Below are 17,407 nucleotides of genomic sequence, written 5' to 3'. Positions count from 1 at the left end.
CCCAGGAGAACTCCGCCGATGCTGTGCTGGTCTATAGGCCAGTAGAAGCCCCTAAATCATGGGCAAGAGACAGCAGAAAGCACCTGCCTAAGGATAAGCAGGACCAGCTAAAGGCCATTATCAGCGAGATTGAGGCCGGGCCAGAGGCAGGAAAGCCGATGGCCATCGGTAGCCTTCGAGAGAATCAAGTCCGCGAGATATTCAAGTTGGGCAAAGATCGAGTTATGGATATCTCTATCTATAAGGCGACAATAGTGCCCGAGGCTGTCAGTAAGTCATAGTTCAGCTCCTGCTACGCAATAATTATGGCTGCAAGTAACTAATCTCCTGTGTAGAGCGGTCGCTTAACAAGGTGACCAGGGCGACCGGGGTGGGCCGTCCCCAGGTCGAGCCCTTCGCCTGGACCCTGGTCAGCCTGATGCTTATAGAAGCCATCTGTGAGCAGTCTGGATATAACGGGGATGGGGATGACGACAAACGCCTAGATGTGAGGCGAACGGCGACACATGAGGATAGGGTAGAATGGTCCGAGTGAGAGCGTCTCAGGCATACGACGAAAAACTAATATTAATGGTTTAGGCCCCCGGACAATGCTGAAGGATCTAGTGTTGCTGTCGAGAAATCCAGTAAGTTCATTCTGATCTAGGCCCCTTGCCTCTCAACATGGAGTTAAGCAGAAACGACTAACGGACCAAGATCTTTAGAAGAGGGCTGCAATCTCATGGATTTATCGTTCGCTCTGCCACTGTTAAACCGGAAAACCTGGAGAAAGGGGGAGGCCACACTGGGAAAACTCTTTGTTTCGCTTGTCCACTTCCTCAAGTTAACACTTTTTTATTTTCGGTCCCACGTCGAGCGGAGCTTCGCGGTCGATATGCGTAAGGTCAAAATTAAGCTACTCACGAACGCTTATTTTCTTCCGCGTCAGCGCTGTATATCAGAAATTCCTATGTACGCTTCCAGCTTTGTGTCTACCACCTGGTAAATGATCACTCAGTCGGTGCAAATTGTTCTCCGCAGCTCGGTCAGATTCACTAAATGGCCAAGGTTTGCTGAATGAACCGTCTAGAAGCGCGCCTGAATGACAGCTGCGTTTAGGAAGCTGCCATTTATCTTAGCAAGGCTGATGTCCCCTTGTAAAGCAAAGGAGGCGGTTGTTCTGACGCTGCGTTGGCTTGACCAGGCTGGCATGGGTGAGCAGTAGAGACTTGCATTAGCTCCTTGACTTGCCTCGTAACCTTGCTATAATTTGCCTACCTTGACAGAAATGGGATTTTTGCTCTCGATTGAACCGGGCTTCGAGGTGGAGGTGGATAAAATGCCAGAAGGTGAAAAGCATCGATTCGAGATTGTGAACTACAGTTGTTGGGCGGTTACATTGATCCGCTAGCTTGAGTCCGTCTGCAGCTATAGCAGTATTATTCACAATGTGAAGGCACTATCGTATTTACAGCTGCTTCCTGGGTGCCTTCCCACCCTTTTGTGGCAGCGGGCGTTGCGGGCCCCCTCTGTACACCCCATCATCATCCGCCACGCTTCGCATCTCGTTCACATCCGTGGTCGCAACCGAGACCGACACCGCCTGACTGTTGGCATAGGCAGCGGAGAGCCGTATACTCTCCTGCGAATCTTCAATACTGTAAACAAGGAGCAGGGTATCCTCATCCGAGGCTGTTTTCTCGTCGGCGACAAGGAACGTAGTATGATCTACTACGGTATTTGATGCGTTCTCCTGTAGGAACTGGGCGATCTTGCCTATGTCCCAGCCGAGGAATGGATACTGGAGTGACTCAACCGGCGGCTTGGTGACAGAGCCATATGTGTACCTCTGGAGTTCAGCCGGGTCGGCTGTCGTGACAAGGATAAGGCTTGGAGGTGAATCAACTTTGCTTGAAGCCTCATACGCTGTCGATAGGATAGATGTGATAACCTATCACTGTCAGTTAGAATGAGCTTCCACCCGGGTCCGACAGGGTTCCGTACAGTAGGTGACACCTCGTGGGTGCAGATGACGGGAATAAGGCTCATTGTGAGTGAACTGCCCCTTGTGATGTTTGTCGTTGAATTACAGTTGGGAGGAAACATGGAGGTGTTAGGTGGAAGACTTGGAGGTGCTGCCGGGGTGGTAAGACGCTGGCAGCCTACGTCACTTGAGCAACCGGTTGTTGTCTGCCGATCCCTAATCACACAGCCGCGGTGGAGATGCATTAGCGGTTCCAGTTATGGGGCGAAGGATAAGGCTGATCGCTAGCCTGAAAGTCTATTTTGCTTTATCCTTACGCACATATTTCCTTTTTCCTTTTTCCTTTTTTGTCTCAAGCAGAAGCTTGTTTTCCAGTTCGTCTAAGACATAATAGATTGGAAGAGGAGGGAGATATGCTGCCAGATCTCGGCCATTGGCTCGTCCAACGGTACATTTGGATGCTCTCAAACATTCTCTCTTTATGGAGAGGCAAAAAGCGCTATACGGAGCACGTTCTATATCACAGCCTTAGATAGGAGCGTATATGGTTACAGCTGTTCGCTCTGCCCCCCTGCCAGTTCCCTTTGTGCCTTTCCCTTTGTTGGTGCGCTCTTAGCTTGCGTTGGGAGTAGGATTGGCTACCCTGTCCAGATCTCGGGTACTCTGGACCTGTAGTTTCCTTGTTGTCTCGGACGTAGTCCGGTCAGCCTGTAGGCCCAGAGATCAGCAAGCCTATAGTATCTGTCATAGACTGGTAGTCGGCTTTGTTTCCTGCGGCTGTACCCTACTTGGGGGCTATCGTCTAAGTGCAATGCGACGCGATGACGAGACCACGCAGATCTAGTGCTTACAGCACGAGCATCAAGCATGGTTTGGGCAGAGTAATGCAGGATCCCTTACCGGCTCGCGACATGAACTCCAAGGATCACTTTGGGGGCCGCATGCACCTTGATCACAGCACTCCAGTTCACATAGCTAGGCTGGGGCAATGGCCAGAAAGGTATATAATGGCGCTCATCGTTTGCAGCGTCGCACTTCCTCCTCCAGGAGGGTGCTGACACGCCTCCAGATTCTCGATAAAAAAACTCGATTGTACATGCAGTCGTCAAATCACAGCATCCGGCCATTCTTGACGGACTGCAATCGGTCAGTGACCTTGAGATATCCAAGAGGCAGCACCCGTAATCCACATACAATCTTATGAGAGCAAACGCAGGTGGCTATGACTAAGTTGATTCAGTGTAATGTCTATCCTCCTCCCCCGAAGAGTCATAATACTCGTTCACGCGAAATGGTCCTCCTATTTCCTTCGTTTGTGCGATGGCAATTTTCTTCAGCTCATCTGACACACAGACGCTCAGCTCGATATGGGCCATGCTGGCAAATCTCCCGTTGTACGGGACTCCAGAATCAAAAGTCCACATTGGGGTTATCCCAGACATTTTCATAGACGTAAGTCGATGTGTGCTCGAACATCAATTTTCGTGGCAGAATCCAGTAATTCCCGTCGTTTCCGAAATCGCGGCAGCCGCGTTCTGAAATTCTCGCTTCAAGATCGCGGAGGTACTTTGGATTCGGACTCTCTCGAGCGTCATCCATCAGATTTACATCCGGGTCAGCATCAAGCACGTCCTAGAGGTCGCTGTAATCGCGCAGGATGCAGACCCTCGCAATAGCCGGTTTCATGACGGGTACACGCCGAAAGAGCTCCTTGCAAGTCGCCACATGAGGAAAGGAAGGATACCATATGCAGCATGGGAGGTTTTTGGTCTCTGGCATGATTTGAGAAAGGTCGTTATTCATGATGAAGCGTGCATAGATCGCCCTCTCAATATTTGGGTCCCACTGCCCGGGTAGAAGAGACCACCATTTGGCGAACATGGAATTGTGGTAGATGCCACGCACGACACAGCTCACCTCGCACTTTACCCACCTGCCAGGTCGACGCAGGCGAGCATAGCGTTCGATATTACCGTAATATGCTGCCATGAGGATTAAGAGGTCCTTATTCATTGTCGGCAAATCAGCTGGCAGCGGCGTATAGAGAAGGTGTGTCACGTCATCTTCTTGCAGGGGCGGCGGCTCCGATGTGAACTCATCAATCCGATCATCTTCCGTGATGTCAAAAAGGCTAGGGTCTCTGAGTGCAGAGAAGTGATCAAAATAATCATCTTCGTCCTCGTCTGTGTCACTGTCGTAGGGGGACGGGGGTGGTTTACGGAATTTTGTCTTCAAATCCAGATAGGAGCGTACCGCAGTGTCTGCGTTTAAGCATCCTGGAACCGGCTTGGAGAATACAGCCCTTGTGTAGTCGTCCATGGCATTATAGCGTAGATCTGCTGCCATGATGGCTTCATAGATTTCCCACTGTTTGCTCTCTCGCGCCTCTTCTGCAATATGCGCTTCAGGTAGGAGGTCCAACTCTCTGAAAAGATTCACATAACCAGCAACAGCGCAGGCCCGACCTATCAGGTACTTCATCTGCGGATAGCGTCTGGCAAGAGCGCGGTAAGTTTCCTCCTTCGCGGTCTCCGGGTACCAGATGCAGTAAGGGAACTCATCAGGGTCGCTCATCTCAGGGATCTTATCACTCATAATATCTCTGGCGTTCAGTGCACGAGTGAATTTGGACAATAATCCACAAAGTTCCGTGGCAAAGCCAGGATGATATCGGATTCCGCGCACGACACATAGTTGAGTGATCTTTTCTCCCAGGCCCTTCGGAATTTGTTGGCCACGAACAGCAAGCAAACAATCCTGTTCATTATATTTCTTGTTTAAGAGACTGTCACCAGAGATGAGACCCATGATGAATGGCAAAGACTGGGAGAACGGGAAAGAAATGTAAGCATGTGGGCCAGGGGTGGCCGAGGAAGAAGCGGCCCTAATATAGCAAGGCCGGCTGTGAATGTAACCTTAACGCGGGGTACAGTGGAGGGGACTCTCTAAATTGGTGGATGATCCAAAGAGTGCTATTATGGCTCTGTTTGCTGCCCTCGTTGGTTTCCGTGGTGAAATGGGCTTCGCGAAGGCGGCAGAGGTCAGAAGGGGCATGACCTCCAAGGAGATTGCAGCACTGGGCTCCTCGTTCAAGGAGAAAAGTGACCTGCTCCATTTGATTCAGAGGGGATGTAAATCTTGAGTTTGTGTGTTACTCATGTACTGTACTCTTTATAAACAGTCAACAGCGCAACTATGCTTAATACTCGTCCAGATGCAGTAAGACACCATGCGAGAATTCGGACGAAGGTCTTCACTCTCATATCAGCAGCCAATAACTTTTCTTACCATCTAATGTGTTCTAAGAGTAGCAGCGCCCGTTGTACGATTCTTCATCGTTGTCCTTGCTGAAGTCCTTCCACGCTTTCAAACTTCGAAAAAGGGGCTGCAGTCTTTCGATTCAGTCGTTATGGAACACCCACCAGTGTCTATTCAATTTTGAATTAGCTGGAATGACATTTTGCTCGCAGATTACAGTAGCTTCACATCTTCCTCTTGAGTCATTTTCTTACGATGTCACACAACAAGGTCTTTCCGTTGCTATCGATATTCTAAACAATATATTTTCATCACCGATCTAATATGCCCCGCTTCTACTTCCACCTAAGATTTTGTGATTCACATACAAAAAGCACAAATTATTCCCTTACCTTCAAACTCCTTGACGACCTCTAGAGGAAATTATAGAATAGGGCATCTAATAATGAAGATAATTCATTGACTCGTTACTTCCGCTCATAGAAGATCAAGGATCTAACCGGCCCACTCTCTGCTTTTATACGTCCTCGGACCTGTCGTGCACTTCCTACTCGCCCGTAGGTTATCGACTTGCTGTGAGCCGGAGACGACCAGCACCAGGGACATGAGCAGGGTGATCAAGGAGAGTCTTCTTGCAAACCATCGAATATATGAATCCTGTCATGGCTTATTTCTTCCTTAAGGGTCCAGGTGTTCTCAAAATGGAGAGACTCGAGGGAAGCCCAATGTCGGTTGCTCTTCAAAGCGTAATATGACCCACAGCACGAGAAGCAAGTCGGCGGATCAAAGAGCGGAGGAGTTCTAGTATTGCATGGCGTGAAAGCAGGAGCCGCGCAGATATTCATTAGCGATATCGCCGTGGGTGAAGTGAGATGGGAATGGATAGCCGTGAAGAGTAATCATAATCTGCCCCGGCGTTACATAACCATTAGAGAGCTCTACATTACTTCAAGGTGTTCTTTGTCGGGCGATCGGCATGAGCCTAAATGAGTCATTCTTCGTCATGGTAGTTTAAGCTAGGTATGTGGGTGGGACCGGGGACCTCAACCGCCCGAAAGCGGGTCCTGTAGGGCTACGCGATAGCGCCAAGAAAATCTTGCCTCCACCATGTAAAAGAAATCACTTTTAAGTAGATCCCGTCGCATCATTCTCTCTAGATGCTCATCAGCAGTTACGTGTAAACTGACACTTACGTCGCTGCTCTGCCCGTCACTTGGGGAAAAGGCATCAATTCCTGGCTTGTACGACGCCGCCACTGACCAAGACTCGACGCCTTGCCCTGATTATCAATCAGCTATCCGCTCACTGGCATGAACTTTTGGAAACGGAACAGCTCCCAGCAGAGGGAGCATACTGCCAAACGACCCGTATTTTTGGAGCTGAGATCTTCGGGTTAAAACATTTGGAAAGGTGTTCTCACTTTTGAATTTGACCTGTGTAGTATTGTACTTGATTGAACAAGATGTAGTAAATATTCATTTCTCATGATAAGTCAAAGTCCACTAGTAGTTGGCAATATGTTCTACTGTCAACGGGTACAATTTATTATTTATAAGAGCACAATACAATTAAAGCTAAGGAAGCCGTCTTGTCAGCGGAATAACCTAAGGTAGATTTCTTTCCTGCCGACTCCATCTAGTTCCCAAGGAATCCGATAACTGACGAAGCCAAGAGAATACAAAGTACATGGTAAGCAGTCAACTATTTCGCTTGAAGATTGCAAACATCAAAAGCTTCTCATTGATCGCATGAGGAGTTAGGAAACAGTGACCAAGACCCACATCTATGCAATCATAAAGACAGCCAAGTCCTCTAAATATCTCCCAAATCTACCTTGGATTTCTCACCTGCTTGCTCTAGTCCTTTTATGCTCTAGAGAGGTGGGTTAAGGATAACCTCCCTGTTCTCCTCCTCCTCTTTCTGCGTACGGCGTCTTCGAGTGTAAGCTGGGGAGCCGGGGCTCCTTTTCCTCTCGTTAGGCTCGGGTATTCCCTCCTCTATACCACGTTTGTCAACTGTCTCAGTCTCGTCGAGTAGAGCTCTCTTGGCCGGCCAGGTACAGGCTACCTCGGTCCACTGGTAATACCAAATGGCCCCCAGTCTTTGATCAGGGCCATTTCCTCTGATCCAAGCTTGTGACCTTTGTGAATAACAGTGGCGCACTCCCGAGTTTGTAAAGAGGTGAGCTCGACGTAGGCCCCAATCCATACACAACTCCGTGATGCCAGGGATTCTGCGCTGGCTGCAACCGTCATTGAAGTCTCTATCAATAAAGCCGAGATCCCCGTCATCGTGGAAAACGCCTCTGGTGTCAAAGTTCATGCTGATCAGCTCAAGCCAGGAAGCTCTGGTTGCCTGGAAGCATCCAGCAAGAAGGATGAGCGGAGTGTAGATCTTCATAGCGCCGACAGGAAAAATCTTGGAACTGTTACATAGCCTTGTTAGTATAGGAGGTCCAAGAGAAATGGAAGAATAGAACTTGGAACGTACATTAGTTCGTAGTTTTACCTGTGAATGATAGACTGAGAAATGGTTATCAATGGTTAGAACTCCCAACTTGAACTTGGCTGGAGATGAAGGGCTTTATAAACCATCAATTTTCAACCATTGGGGTAAGCTCAGCGTGTGGTTACTACCTGATTAGGAATCACAACGGAATGTCGCCGTCTTACCCTTGGATCCTGGGTGTGATTTTCGCGGTGTGATCGCGATGAAACCAATTACAGCATTGTCGAATCCGCATCAAGATGGTCGTAGCAATATAGTTAGATAAAAAAAAAATTGAGCATGATTGCAGAATAAGGTTACATTGTTGAATCAGCGAGTCAGGTTCATAGTAAATCCAGACTTGTGTTTGCTGTGAATTTGACTATAGTGTGGTTAAATTAGGACTGCTGTCAAAGCGGGACTCCCGGCAAATCAGGACTGCTGTCATGGCGATGTACCTTGGCACCAAGCACCCCAGACCGTGCGCCTCCGGCCTGGCCGATTGGCCGACTGCGGTCGTACTGGCGTCTAGACCACGTGCAGGACCCTGACGGTCATCTACCTACGGTTGTTGCGGCMCTTCCGGTCCGCATACCGGCCCAAAGTAATTGACTTTCCGAGGTCCTTCGCTTCACAATTCCAGCTCTCGTTCGATCGACCTCATCGTGTCTTCATCCATAGCAAGCTCTTCCCCAAAGTGCATAAAGATTGTATTGGCGTCGTCCTCAATGGCCGCCTCAAAACACTGTACCGGGAGCACCCGCAGATTCTTATCATAGTATTATATTGGTTGGACAAAAGGCATTTGTACTGGTGTTATGTTTACCATATACGTCACGGAGCTTATCCGCATTAGCCGATTCATCGAGAATATTTCCACAGTCATCACAGAATTGAGGAGCCATGGCTTGTTGGGTTTGAGGATCTGTAGTTGGTAGTAACTTGGAATGTGATGTCTGGTGACCTTATTTGTCATCTTTTCACAGTATGGCCCCCGAAGGATGCTGTTGATGGATGAGACATGTTGGTAGCACGATTGGACAAGAATGCACTGTACCTAGGGATGGGCTTATAATCTGCTCTCTGCCTATGAACCGCTCATACTTTCCGCATATATGAAGTCACGCGCAGAGACACCAGTAGCTACTTCAGTGCCATACTTCACACCAATAATACTTAGGCATTCACAACATCAGCGTGTACACAGTAGTTTCATTGGCCAGAACTAATCAAGCCTTGCGTTGTGCAGTTGCTTACTTGCTTACTTGCCTACTTGCCCCCTCATTCTGTAAGCACTAATGTCATCTCTCGTAATCTCGAGAAAGCTTCTAGATCTAGATAGGTATAGAGCTCACTACACAACCACATATATAAGGCCTCTGGAGTATGAGATAGATGACAGAAACAACAGCGTCTTCACTCTTCTCTCAGGCCCTTAAAGCAACTATAAGCTATACAGTCTCCCTCTCCAGCCAAGAATAGAGTCTCTATTCCAAACCCCATCTTGAATCATCAATTCACCATGAAGGCTCATCTTTTCGCATTAGCCTCCATCATTCCTTCAACCCTTGGCTGTCTTCACTATGTTGGCCAAATATACTTAGCGCCGAATGGGCCGCAGCTCAAGACCGCTTGGGCTGTTGATAATGGGGTCGATGTGTGTGACGCAGCTTGGGGCTTTTCACCTAGTATGGCAGGTTGGAAAGTAAACTGCATAAGTGGCTACTCCTTGGAGGTCGAGTCCGATGGCGCGGCAGCTTGGTACGGCACGCCACATGGCAATTTTCGTTGGAGCCAGGGCACCGACCGTAGTGATAATTTTATCGACTGGAACAATTATCAGTTTTGCTAAGGAAAGGTATGTTCGTCTCAAGACTTAAATCCCGGAATTACGAGTATGCTAATAGGGGTACTGTTTAGATCAGGACTGTTCGAGATGGCTTAAATTGGCAGATGCTTGGTCCAAAGAGCACGCGGTTGAAGAAGACCCTTTGCCTGAATATCCTCCCAAAAATGATCTTTTCGATCTGCCTAATCCCTCCTTGAGCACAAAGTCGGCGAAGAAAATCAAGAGAAAGCAGAAGAGACAGGCCACTGCAGAGGAATGGTAAAAGTCAGGGCTGAGGTTGCGCGAACGTGTCTCTCATTCTATAAGAGTATAACTGGAATATGAAGGCTTGGTCTATACCTCAGTGATATGGTGATATAACTTGATTATGATGATTTACTTCAAAGAAAAGCAGAATGGTAACTCATGTCTCATCATTGCATAAAGTATTAGAAGGTTTAGTATCAAGGAAGGAACTCCTTACCGCACCACGCGCTCAAAATTTATCGACTCAAACCTTCACTTAAAGCCACCCTATTCTTCCTCATCGTCCTCCGGAATTACCCTCTGGTATTCCTCGTTCTCAGCCTCCTCTGCACGCCGGTGTCTCATGCGCTTTCCAGCAACATCCACATACCCAACAAGTACAACATCTACCACAAACCCCGCTGCATTTAAGAAGATATGTATCAGGAGTGGATTCTCATCGAAAGGCCCGTGGGTGAGGGAGTTCAGACCACAAACATCACACTCAACCCCTCTGGCCGGCCAGGGGGGATTGATATGCTTCCGTAGAAAATGTCTGGTAAGTGAACCAGGTGTTTTGTGTTTTGCAGCCTGTTCCTTGAGCGGGAAAAAAGTCGCGCAAGAGAAGTTAATCTTAGTGCTTGATTTCTGAAAGCCGGTACGTGACGTTAGCATGTACTGCCTCGTCTGGGTATTACAATAGATCATCTTGGACTTGAAGATTGCAAATGCTTCCAATTAATCGCATGAAGAGTTAGGAAATAGTGACCCAAGTGGAGGGCAACATTTCAGCCGTTTCTCTGGGATTTGAGCAGTAGCCAGTTCAGGATTGTCTCAAGGCTTCCTGCATTTCCTCAAGCGACTCCAGATGCTGAAGTCTTTCCTTTCTTCTTGCTACACCAGCCAATTCCTCCTCTCGATCCGCGAGTGACATTTCTTCGTAGGCCTGAGACGGAATTTCTTCTTGGGTCTCTATCGGAATATCGAACCAGATATATTCGTTGGTCCGCTCATTGGTCCTTTTCAGGACTGGTCAGGTTCGCATCTAGCTCGAAAATGGGCGTCTTAGCCTTTGCGTCAGTCTCCGATTTCTGCTGGCCATCTAACTCATTGATAGCGTTCCCGTCTATCTCGAAAGGTAAGTTATTGACTACGGGCGAAGTTGGCGATATAGATGTCGGCAGGTGGGTTTCATCATGCCCCTCGCCGTGTCTCCCGTTCCTCTTTTTCCGCCGTATGTACCATAGCAGGATAGAAGCTATGCAAATCACTGCTAAGGGTATCCCGACCCCAAGCCCCGCTTTTGCTCCCGTTGAGAGACCGGTCGATTGGAGGCGCGGATCCACTGGTTCAGGTGTTGCGGTTGGCAAATATGTACTAACACTCTGAGGCGCTTATCACCCCTCCCTTGTACGACATTGTGACTGATGACTTGTTTCCGACCCGTGGAGAAACCAGCCCTCCCAGGGTTCTGGCTACTTTGCCGTGTTAGACTCTAGTTGGGTTCTCCCAATATAGTATCTCTGTAAGTACACGGAATGACCAAGTTGGGATCAGCTCAGACACAACCTATTTCTACTAAATTTGACCCGCTCTCATCGTTATATGATGCGCTTGCTTTTTCAAAATTGTTAGGCCTCTTAGAAAAATCAATTTTAGCATCATCATGGGAAACATTGTAGAGTTCTCTGCCCTTGTTGAACACTAGTAGCTCTGAGTCTGGCTATCATTATTGTCCTTATATCCCTTGTAAGCGATAAATTGAGTAATGAATTATGCTAAACTTTCTATTCCATCTTTGACTTGGTCTTCTTTACCTGAACTTTCTTTCGTCCTTTCATTGCCCATGCTTTCTTTACCCGTTTGACGAATCATGACGAACGGGGAGGGCATGGCGTGGTTAGAATTGGGAACCGCGACCTTGTCTACCGCCTCATGTCCATTCCTTGCTGGCAATGACAGCGAAGTCTGACGCTGTGTGCCCTTTCCACCTTCCCAGTCTCAAGCAGCAGCTTCACCACCGCCTTTCTCCCAAACATTGATGCCAATGACAATGGAGTCCAGTGATCAGAGTCCTTAGAGTTCACATCCACCTTCCCAGTCTCAAGCAGCAGCTTCACCACCGCCTCATTCCCATACATTGCGGCCAATGATAGCGGAGTCTGACCCTGATTATCCTTAGAGTCCACATCCACCATCTCAGTCTCAAGCAGCAGCCTCACCACCGCCTCATGTCCACACTGTGCTGCGCGTGACAGTGGAGTTCGATCTTCTAAGTCCTTGGAGTCCACATCAACCTGGCCAGTGTTAAGCAGCAGCTTCACCACAGCCTCATGCCCACACTCTGCTGCCAATGACAGTGGAGTTCGATCTTCCAAGTCCTTAGAGTCCACATCTACCTGGCCAGTGTTAAGCAGCAGCTTCACCACATCCTCATGCCCACACTCTGCTGCCCGTGACAGTGGAGTTCGATAGNCCTTAGAGTCCACATCTACCTGGCCAGTGTTAAGCAGCAGCTTCACCACATCCTCATGCCCACACTCTGCTGCCCGTGACAGTGGAGTTCGATAGTTCAAGCCCTTAGAGTCCACATCTACCTGGCCAGTGTTAAGCAGCAGCTTCACCACATCCTCATGCCCACACTCTGCAGCCAATGACAGTGGAGTCCGATTCCAAAGTTCCTCAGAGTTCACATCCACCTTCCCAGTCTCAAACAAGTAAGACATGAGTTCTGGAATACCAAAGAAAGCTACTATATGTGCAGGGAAAACCTCATCCGGTAGCACTCCATTGTAGTGATCTTCGTACATGACTTCATACAGTAAGTCAAAGCTTTCGCAACTCTTCTCAAAGCTGCTGTAGAGGTACTCTATAGCGAGCTCCATAGACACATCTGACACGCCAGGTTGTCCGCTTTTTCGAAGGTGGTGGCCCCATTTTGTAGCAGCATAGGACAAATACGTGATTGCACTGCTGCTTTGTTCCGGCGCATCTTGAATTGTTGTGAATGGAAACTTGAGAAAGGTAAGGCATGTACGTGCAATACTGCTGTGCCATTGCCCTTTAGTGAGGCCAAATATCTGGTGTTGCCGATCAAGGTATTCCTGAAGCGAGTAATGGACTAAACGGATGGTGGATGTCTCTTGGTCGATCACTGTCAAACCATAGCAGCAGTCTAGCAGTGTCCTTTTAATGGGTATTCCCCTCTGATCAAGGAAAGTATCGCCATCTCTGATTGCAAGTGAAAGTAATAGCTCATCAACGGTGAGTAGCCGTTCAGCTAAATAGACCCATGCAATAATCTTTCCTGCCTTTTCAGACAATGCCTTGGGCTGCTGCTGAATTCTAGTCATTGTTCCAGCAAATGCCTCACCAAGGTCTGATGGCAATGTTTTCAAAGCTTCCTCGCGATCCCGTATGGTTGTAGCTTGTAGGATAGAGCGGAGTTGCAAAGTAGGTAGTAGAAATCTAGTATATTGTTATATTAGCACCAAAGTACTGCAAGGCATCGCACCAGTTACTAACATTCCCTTAGCTGAGCCAACAACTTTCCTTAGAATGTCTTTTCTGAGCTTGTGATCCATTGCATCAGGTTCAATATCATCAGGTCCACCAATTGCATGTTCAATAAATAGTTGAATATCGCTTTCCCGGGCTTCAGTAAAAATACTCTGCGCCTCTTTGAAGTATTGCTGGACAGTTTCCTGAACATGGGGCCGGCCAGTAATGAATATCTTCATGGAGGAAGGCCTGTCGTGCAAGTGCTGTAAAAGGTTTTGATGGCCTCGGAGTTCATCAAGTGCATCTAGGCAAACATACACCTTGGTGAATTGCGCCCAGGCTATTCGGAGGAGATCAACTGCATCAGTCAAGCCCAGTGGTTTCCCTTGACGGAGCCTTTCTCCATATAGATTCCAAACAGTCTCAGGGATTTCTGGTAGAATGCGTAATAGTTGCTCCAGAATTGATCCAAGGATATTTTCTGTTGTTTGTCCTTTCTGATCACGATAATCGCAGTAAATATATGCCAGCCCTATTTTCTCAGTCGTGAGTTTTTCCAATTCGTCAATCACACTTGACCTATTCTAGACTGTCAGCGTATCTGGTAAGAGGCAAGAACCGTCATACATACGTGATGATGGTTTTTCCTGCGCCTGGAGGTCCGTAGCAGCACAGTGTTTGACAGTGGCCTGTATTCGAGGACCAATCAAGGAATCTGGGGTCCTTATGCAGCCATATACCCGTGCCGTCAACCCTTTTTTTTTGATTCTCGACGTGTCGAGCCGACGGGTTGAGTGAAGACATCCATTTGAAGATATCTTGCTGCTTTTGATCTAAATGTTGTTTTTTTTGGCTCATGACAATTTCTTTTGCGATCGATTCGATTCCCTGCACTATATCTCTGAATCAGTCAGGGAGGGTTTCGCAAACTGATGAATAAAGGACCATTGGTAGTGATAACCGAAAAGTACAACATTTAGCTTGGTAGTTCACCAGCAACCAAGTGTCTCCAGCTACCTAGGCAAAAAGCTTTGTGATGGACGATAACGTAAAATGAAGGGTCATGGCTAACACTTATGTATAACCTCTCGCACCTCCGGCGTGCTTTTGATATCTGCAGCGTCCGTAATCTGCAGAAGCTCCTTCGTGTACGCGGCTGCTGTAGCTGCCGCGTACTTCTGCCACTGATCGTTCTTATGGGTATCACAGTAGTCGCAGATGCCGCGAATGACGAGACATGGGAAGTCATTCAACAAGCCGGCAGCTTCTGTTTCAAAACAAAGACAGTTTTTCGACATCTGATCCCGTTTTCGCGCATCCTTGATGACCTGATTGCCTGATGCAATCGTGCCGTAGTGGATATAGGGGTCCTGGTCAGGTCTCTCGGGGCGTACCACCTCATTCTCAGAATCGCAATCACTACAATCCTTCTTAGTGGCTGCATGCTCATATTGCGGTTGGAATAGCCGATCACAATTTGTCCCTTGGTAGTTGTAACCCGGCCCCTGTCGCGGTTTTGCCATTAACGGATAATCCTTGTACATGGCCTCCAATATTACAGGTATGGTGCTCCCTCCCTTTTCATGTTTTGCTTGAAGTGCGCCCATAGCATTAAGTAGAACCCGTGGCGGGGAGTTTAATGCACCACGCTCTTCAAAGCCATGCGCTGTGGCTTTCCCACAGTTATACTATCTAACACCTCCAAAAGTGCCTTCGGGTTTGCTAACCACAATGTCGCCCAGTTATATATTATTATTAGCGCTGGGTATAGCACCACCAATCCCGACCATTAATCTGAATTTGATGGCAGTGAAGCTGGAGAGCATCTGTGTGGCAACTGTGGCAGCAGGCGTTGTCCTATATCAACCATACAGAAGGCTGGCAATAACCAGATTGTGCACGCCATTTGGACCACTTATGGAGCCTAGCGTGTAGATATTGTCGTCATTTATATGTTTGTGCTGCGGTGGTGCATGCTCCTGGTCTAGTATTACCTCAGCAGCCGCCCTTTCATGGGGTAGGGCAGCGATCCATCCAACAGCGTATTCGGAATTGTCGAACTGCGGCAATATAGAAGCCATGGTGCTTGCGACTTCTGGTGAGGACACTTGCAGGAACCAGGCACCACCAGAAATTACGGAATCTTGGGCAAGGAGGTGGCTGGCAGCAGGAGAGTCTACAGAGAATGGCGACATATATGTTGCTAATTTATCCGCTAAGCTTCACCCTGGGCGTGGCTGCAGCCTTCACACAGTCCTCTCACGCACTTGTAGCAGACGCAGAGTATTGTGCAGCTGGGCAACCCTGGTGCAACGTGGCACGAACCAAACCCCTCTTATCGGTAAGTTTGATGTCGGTATTGGCCAGACTGATTTCAGAGTATGACCCCGCGCGCAAGGCTGAAACTCAAGGTCTTGCATTTTTTTAAGAATGCCTAACTAAACACTCAGCCCCGGGAAGTCAGACTATCTTTCCGAGCTATTTTATCTAAAATCATCCAAAAAGGTACCAAATACTTCATCCCTGTGCTGCAGTCATCGAAGACTTTTGCCGCTAATTGGAGAGCAGTGCACTTCCAACAGCTATTCATATATATGTTGTAGAGTAGTTATCATAAATGAAGGGGTTACGAGCTTTTACTGCAGGTTTCGTTGAGATAGTGGTTCAGGGTCTTCAGTGTGCCGGTACATTCGATGTGAAGAAGGAAATTAGCACGGTAAATAGCTTTATTGTACTTCTAAATAGGGGCATCCATCAATCGCGATAAAAGCTTGATGCGGACTTCAGAATCAGGACACGCAATTTCGAGGGCTCGAACCACAAAGGTATGGATGATGGATATCACGTCGCTAATGTATCCCTGGCTGATGAGCGGCCATTTTGAGGACTGCGTTTTCATCAAGTCCGACAGCAAGCTCGCATTGAATGTTCCAATCTCAACGCCTCTGGAGTGCCTGTAAACCCATTCGCGAGAAGCTCACTACTGTGTGGTAATTCAGCATAGGGATAATCCCTTCTGTCAGTAGTCTATCTCAGAAAGGCCAAAATAATTATAAATATTCACAACTTTCTTGCTCGGTTCATACTGATACCGTGATTTTAGCCTATGAAACAGCCACTCGCTAGCCAAAGGACACCCACGCACTTATGTATTGTCTGACGGGGAATCTAGTAAAATCTGAAAACTGAATATTACAAAGGAAATGACGCTTCTGGGACTGCATGTCTGGTTTAACCTTTTCTAACTATTTAGACTATTTACACTGGGAATCCTTGCAGGTGTAAAGACTTAAGGATAGAGAATTCTTCTATATTACTACTATATTTCTTAACTATAGTTAAATTAGTAATTAAGCATTCCCTAACATTATTTTAGGAAATATCTAGCTTGCACTGAGGTATTATTAAAGCCCTTAAGCTTATAGTATATAACTACCCTTTAATTATACCTACTTAAGTCTTAGAGTGTTAGTTACTTATTATTTAAGGAATTTTGGGTTACTACTAGTTAGGTACTTTAAGATATTTTATAAATTTAGGGAAAGATTATAAGATATAGCTATATAAAACCTAAATAGAGATTGTAATCATGCACTGAATAGTAGTAAGAATACTATATATAATGGTAGTTTAGTAATTATTAATGCTAATAAAATTTTCTAGTAAGAGGAACTAGAGTATTAATTAACTTACTACTATAATATACTGAACTAAATCAGACTTATTTAGAGACTGAGAGCTTTCTGCAGAAAGAGGGCGCGATATGCTTAGCCATGAATCTGATAAAGATGTTATTTTCATCATACCACAGGCTGTCGCCAAGGACATTGGGATGATTCTCGTTTTCCGTTTCCTTGACGGCTTTGCTAGGTTCTCCCAGAGTTGATCTAGTTCGCCCTGTCTTCCCAAGAAATTTTTAATTGCTGGCACAGTTGTCAGGTCTAATAGGATGTCAAAGCAGTGAACTACATATACGTGTGACAATCTAGTAACTCTTCCAAAAAAGTCGAAACGTGCTGTGAACATTAAGTATCTCACCAGAGTTTGCCAGAGTATTCCGTGCTATTGAAGTATTGTTATCTTCATCGACCGGAATGACCATGAGGAGCTCTTTCGCATAAGCC

The 17,407-nt window shown here is 47.2% G+C and overlaps 6 protein-coding genes across 6 annotated transcripts; 1 reads left to right on the top strand and 5 right to left on the bottom strand.

The window, feature by feature from the left end:
* Positions 1-158: 158 nt before the first annotated feature.
* Asppvi_000166 (uncharacterized protein) lies at positions 159-535 on the top strand (the record flags this gene model as incomplete). The annotated part of the gene is made up of 2 exons (XM_043296479.1): positions 159-270; positions 336-535. The coding sequence occupies 2 exons, from the start codon at positions 159-161 to the stop codon at positions 533-535; spliced, it is 312 nt and encodes a 103-aa protein (XP_043152414.1).
* A 912-nt stretch (positions 536-1,447) lies between these two features.
* Positions 1,448-2,028, bottom strand: Asppvi_000165 (uncharacterized protein; the record flags this gene model as incomplete). Its single annotated transcript, XM_043296478.1, has 2 exons — positions 1,448-1,930; positions 1,984-2,028. The coding sequence occupies 2 exons, from the start codon at positions 2,026-2,028 to the stop codon at positions 1,448-1,450; spliced, it is 528 nt and encodes a 175-aa protein (XP_043152413.1).
* Positions 2,029-3,595: 1,567 nt separating this feature from the next.
* On the bottom strand, positions 3,596-4,771 carry Asppvi_000164 (uncharacterized protein; the record flags this gene model as incomplete). Its single annotated transcript, XM_043296477.1, has 1 exon — positions 3,596-4,771. One exon carries the CDS (start codon positions 4,769-4,771, stop codon positions 3,596-3,598), a length of 1,176 nt encoding a protein of 391 aa, XP_043152412.1.
* A 2,322-nt stretch (positions 4,772-7,093) lies between these two features.
* Positions 7,094-7,621, bottom strand: Asppvi_000163 (uncharacterized protein; the record flags this gene model as incomplete). Its single annotated transcript, XM_043296476.1, has 1 exon — positions 7,094-7,621. The coding sequence occupies one exon, from the start codon at positions 7,619-7,621 to the stop codon at positions 7,094-7,096; it is 528 nt and encodes a 175-aa protein (XP_043152411.1).
* A 4,086-nt stretch (positions 7,622-11,707) lies between these two features.
* Positions 11,708-13,522, bottom strand: Asppvi_000162 (ankyrin repeat domain-containing protein; the record flags this gene model as incomplete). Its single annotated transcript, XM_043296475.1, has 2 exons — positions 11,708-13,250; positions 13,308-13,522. The coding sequence occupies 2 exons, from the start codon at positions 13,520-13,522 to the stop codon at positions 11,708-11,710; spliced, it is 1,758 nt and encodes a 585-aa protein (XP_043152410.1).
* An 828-nt stretch (positions 13,523-14,350) lies between these two features.
* On the bottom strand, positions 14,351-15,364 carry Asppvi_000161 (uncharacterized protein; the record flags this gene model as incomplete). Its single annotated transcript, XM_043296474.1, has 2 exons — positions 14,351-14,971; positions 15,173-15,364. The coding sequence occupies 2 exons, from the start codon at positions 15,362-15,364 to the stop codon at positions 14,351-14,353; spliced, it is 813 nt and encodes a 270-aa protein (XP_043152409.1).
* Between the last annotated feature and the right edge of the window lie 2,043 nt (positions 15,365-17,407).

The sequence above is a fragment of the Aspergillus pseudoviridinutans genome (genome assembly GCF_018340605.1).
Source record: "Aspergillus pseudoviridinutans IFM 55266 DNA, scaffold_1, whole genome shotgun sequence".
In the NCBI taxonomy this organism is placed as follows: Eukaryota; Fungi; Ascomycota; class Eurotiomycetes; order Eurotiales; family Aspergillaceae; genus Aspergillus; species Aspergillus pseudoviridinutans.
Note: the sequence above shows the minus strand (reverse complement) of the source record. Positions and strands in the feature narration are given on the sequence as shown.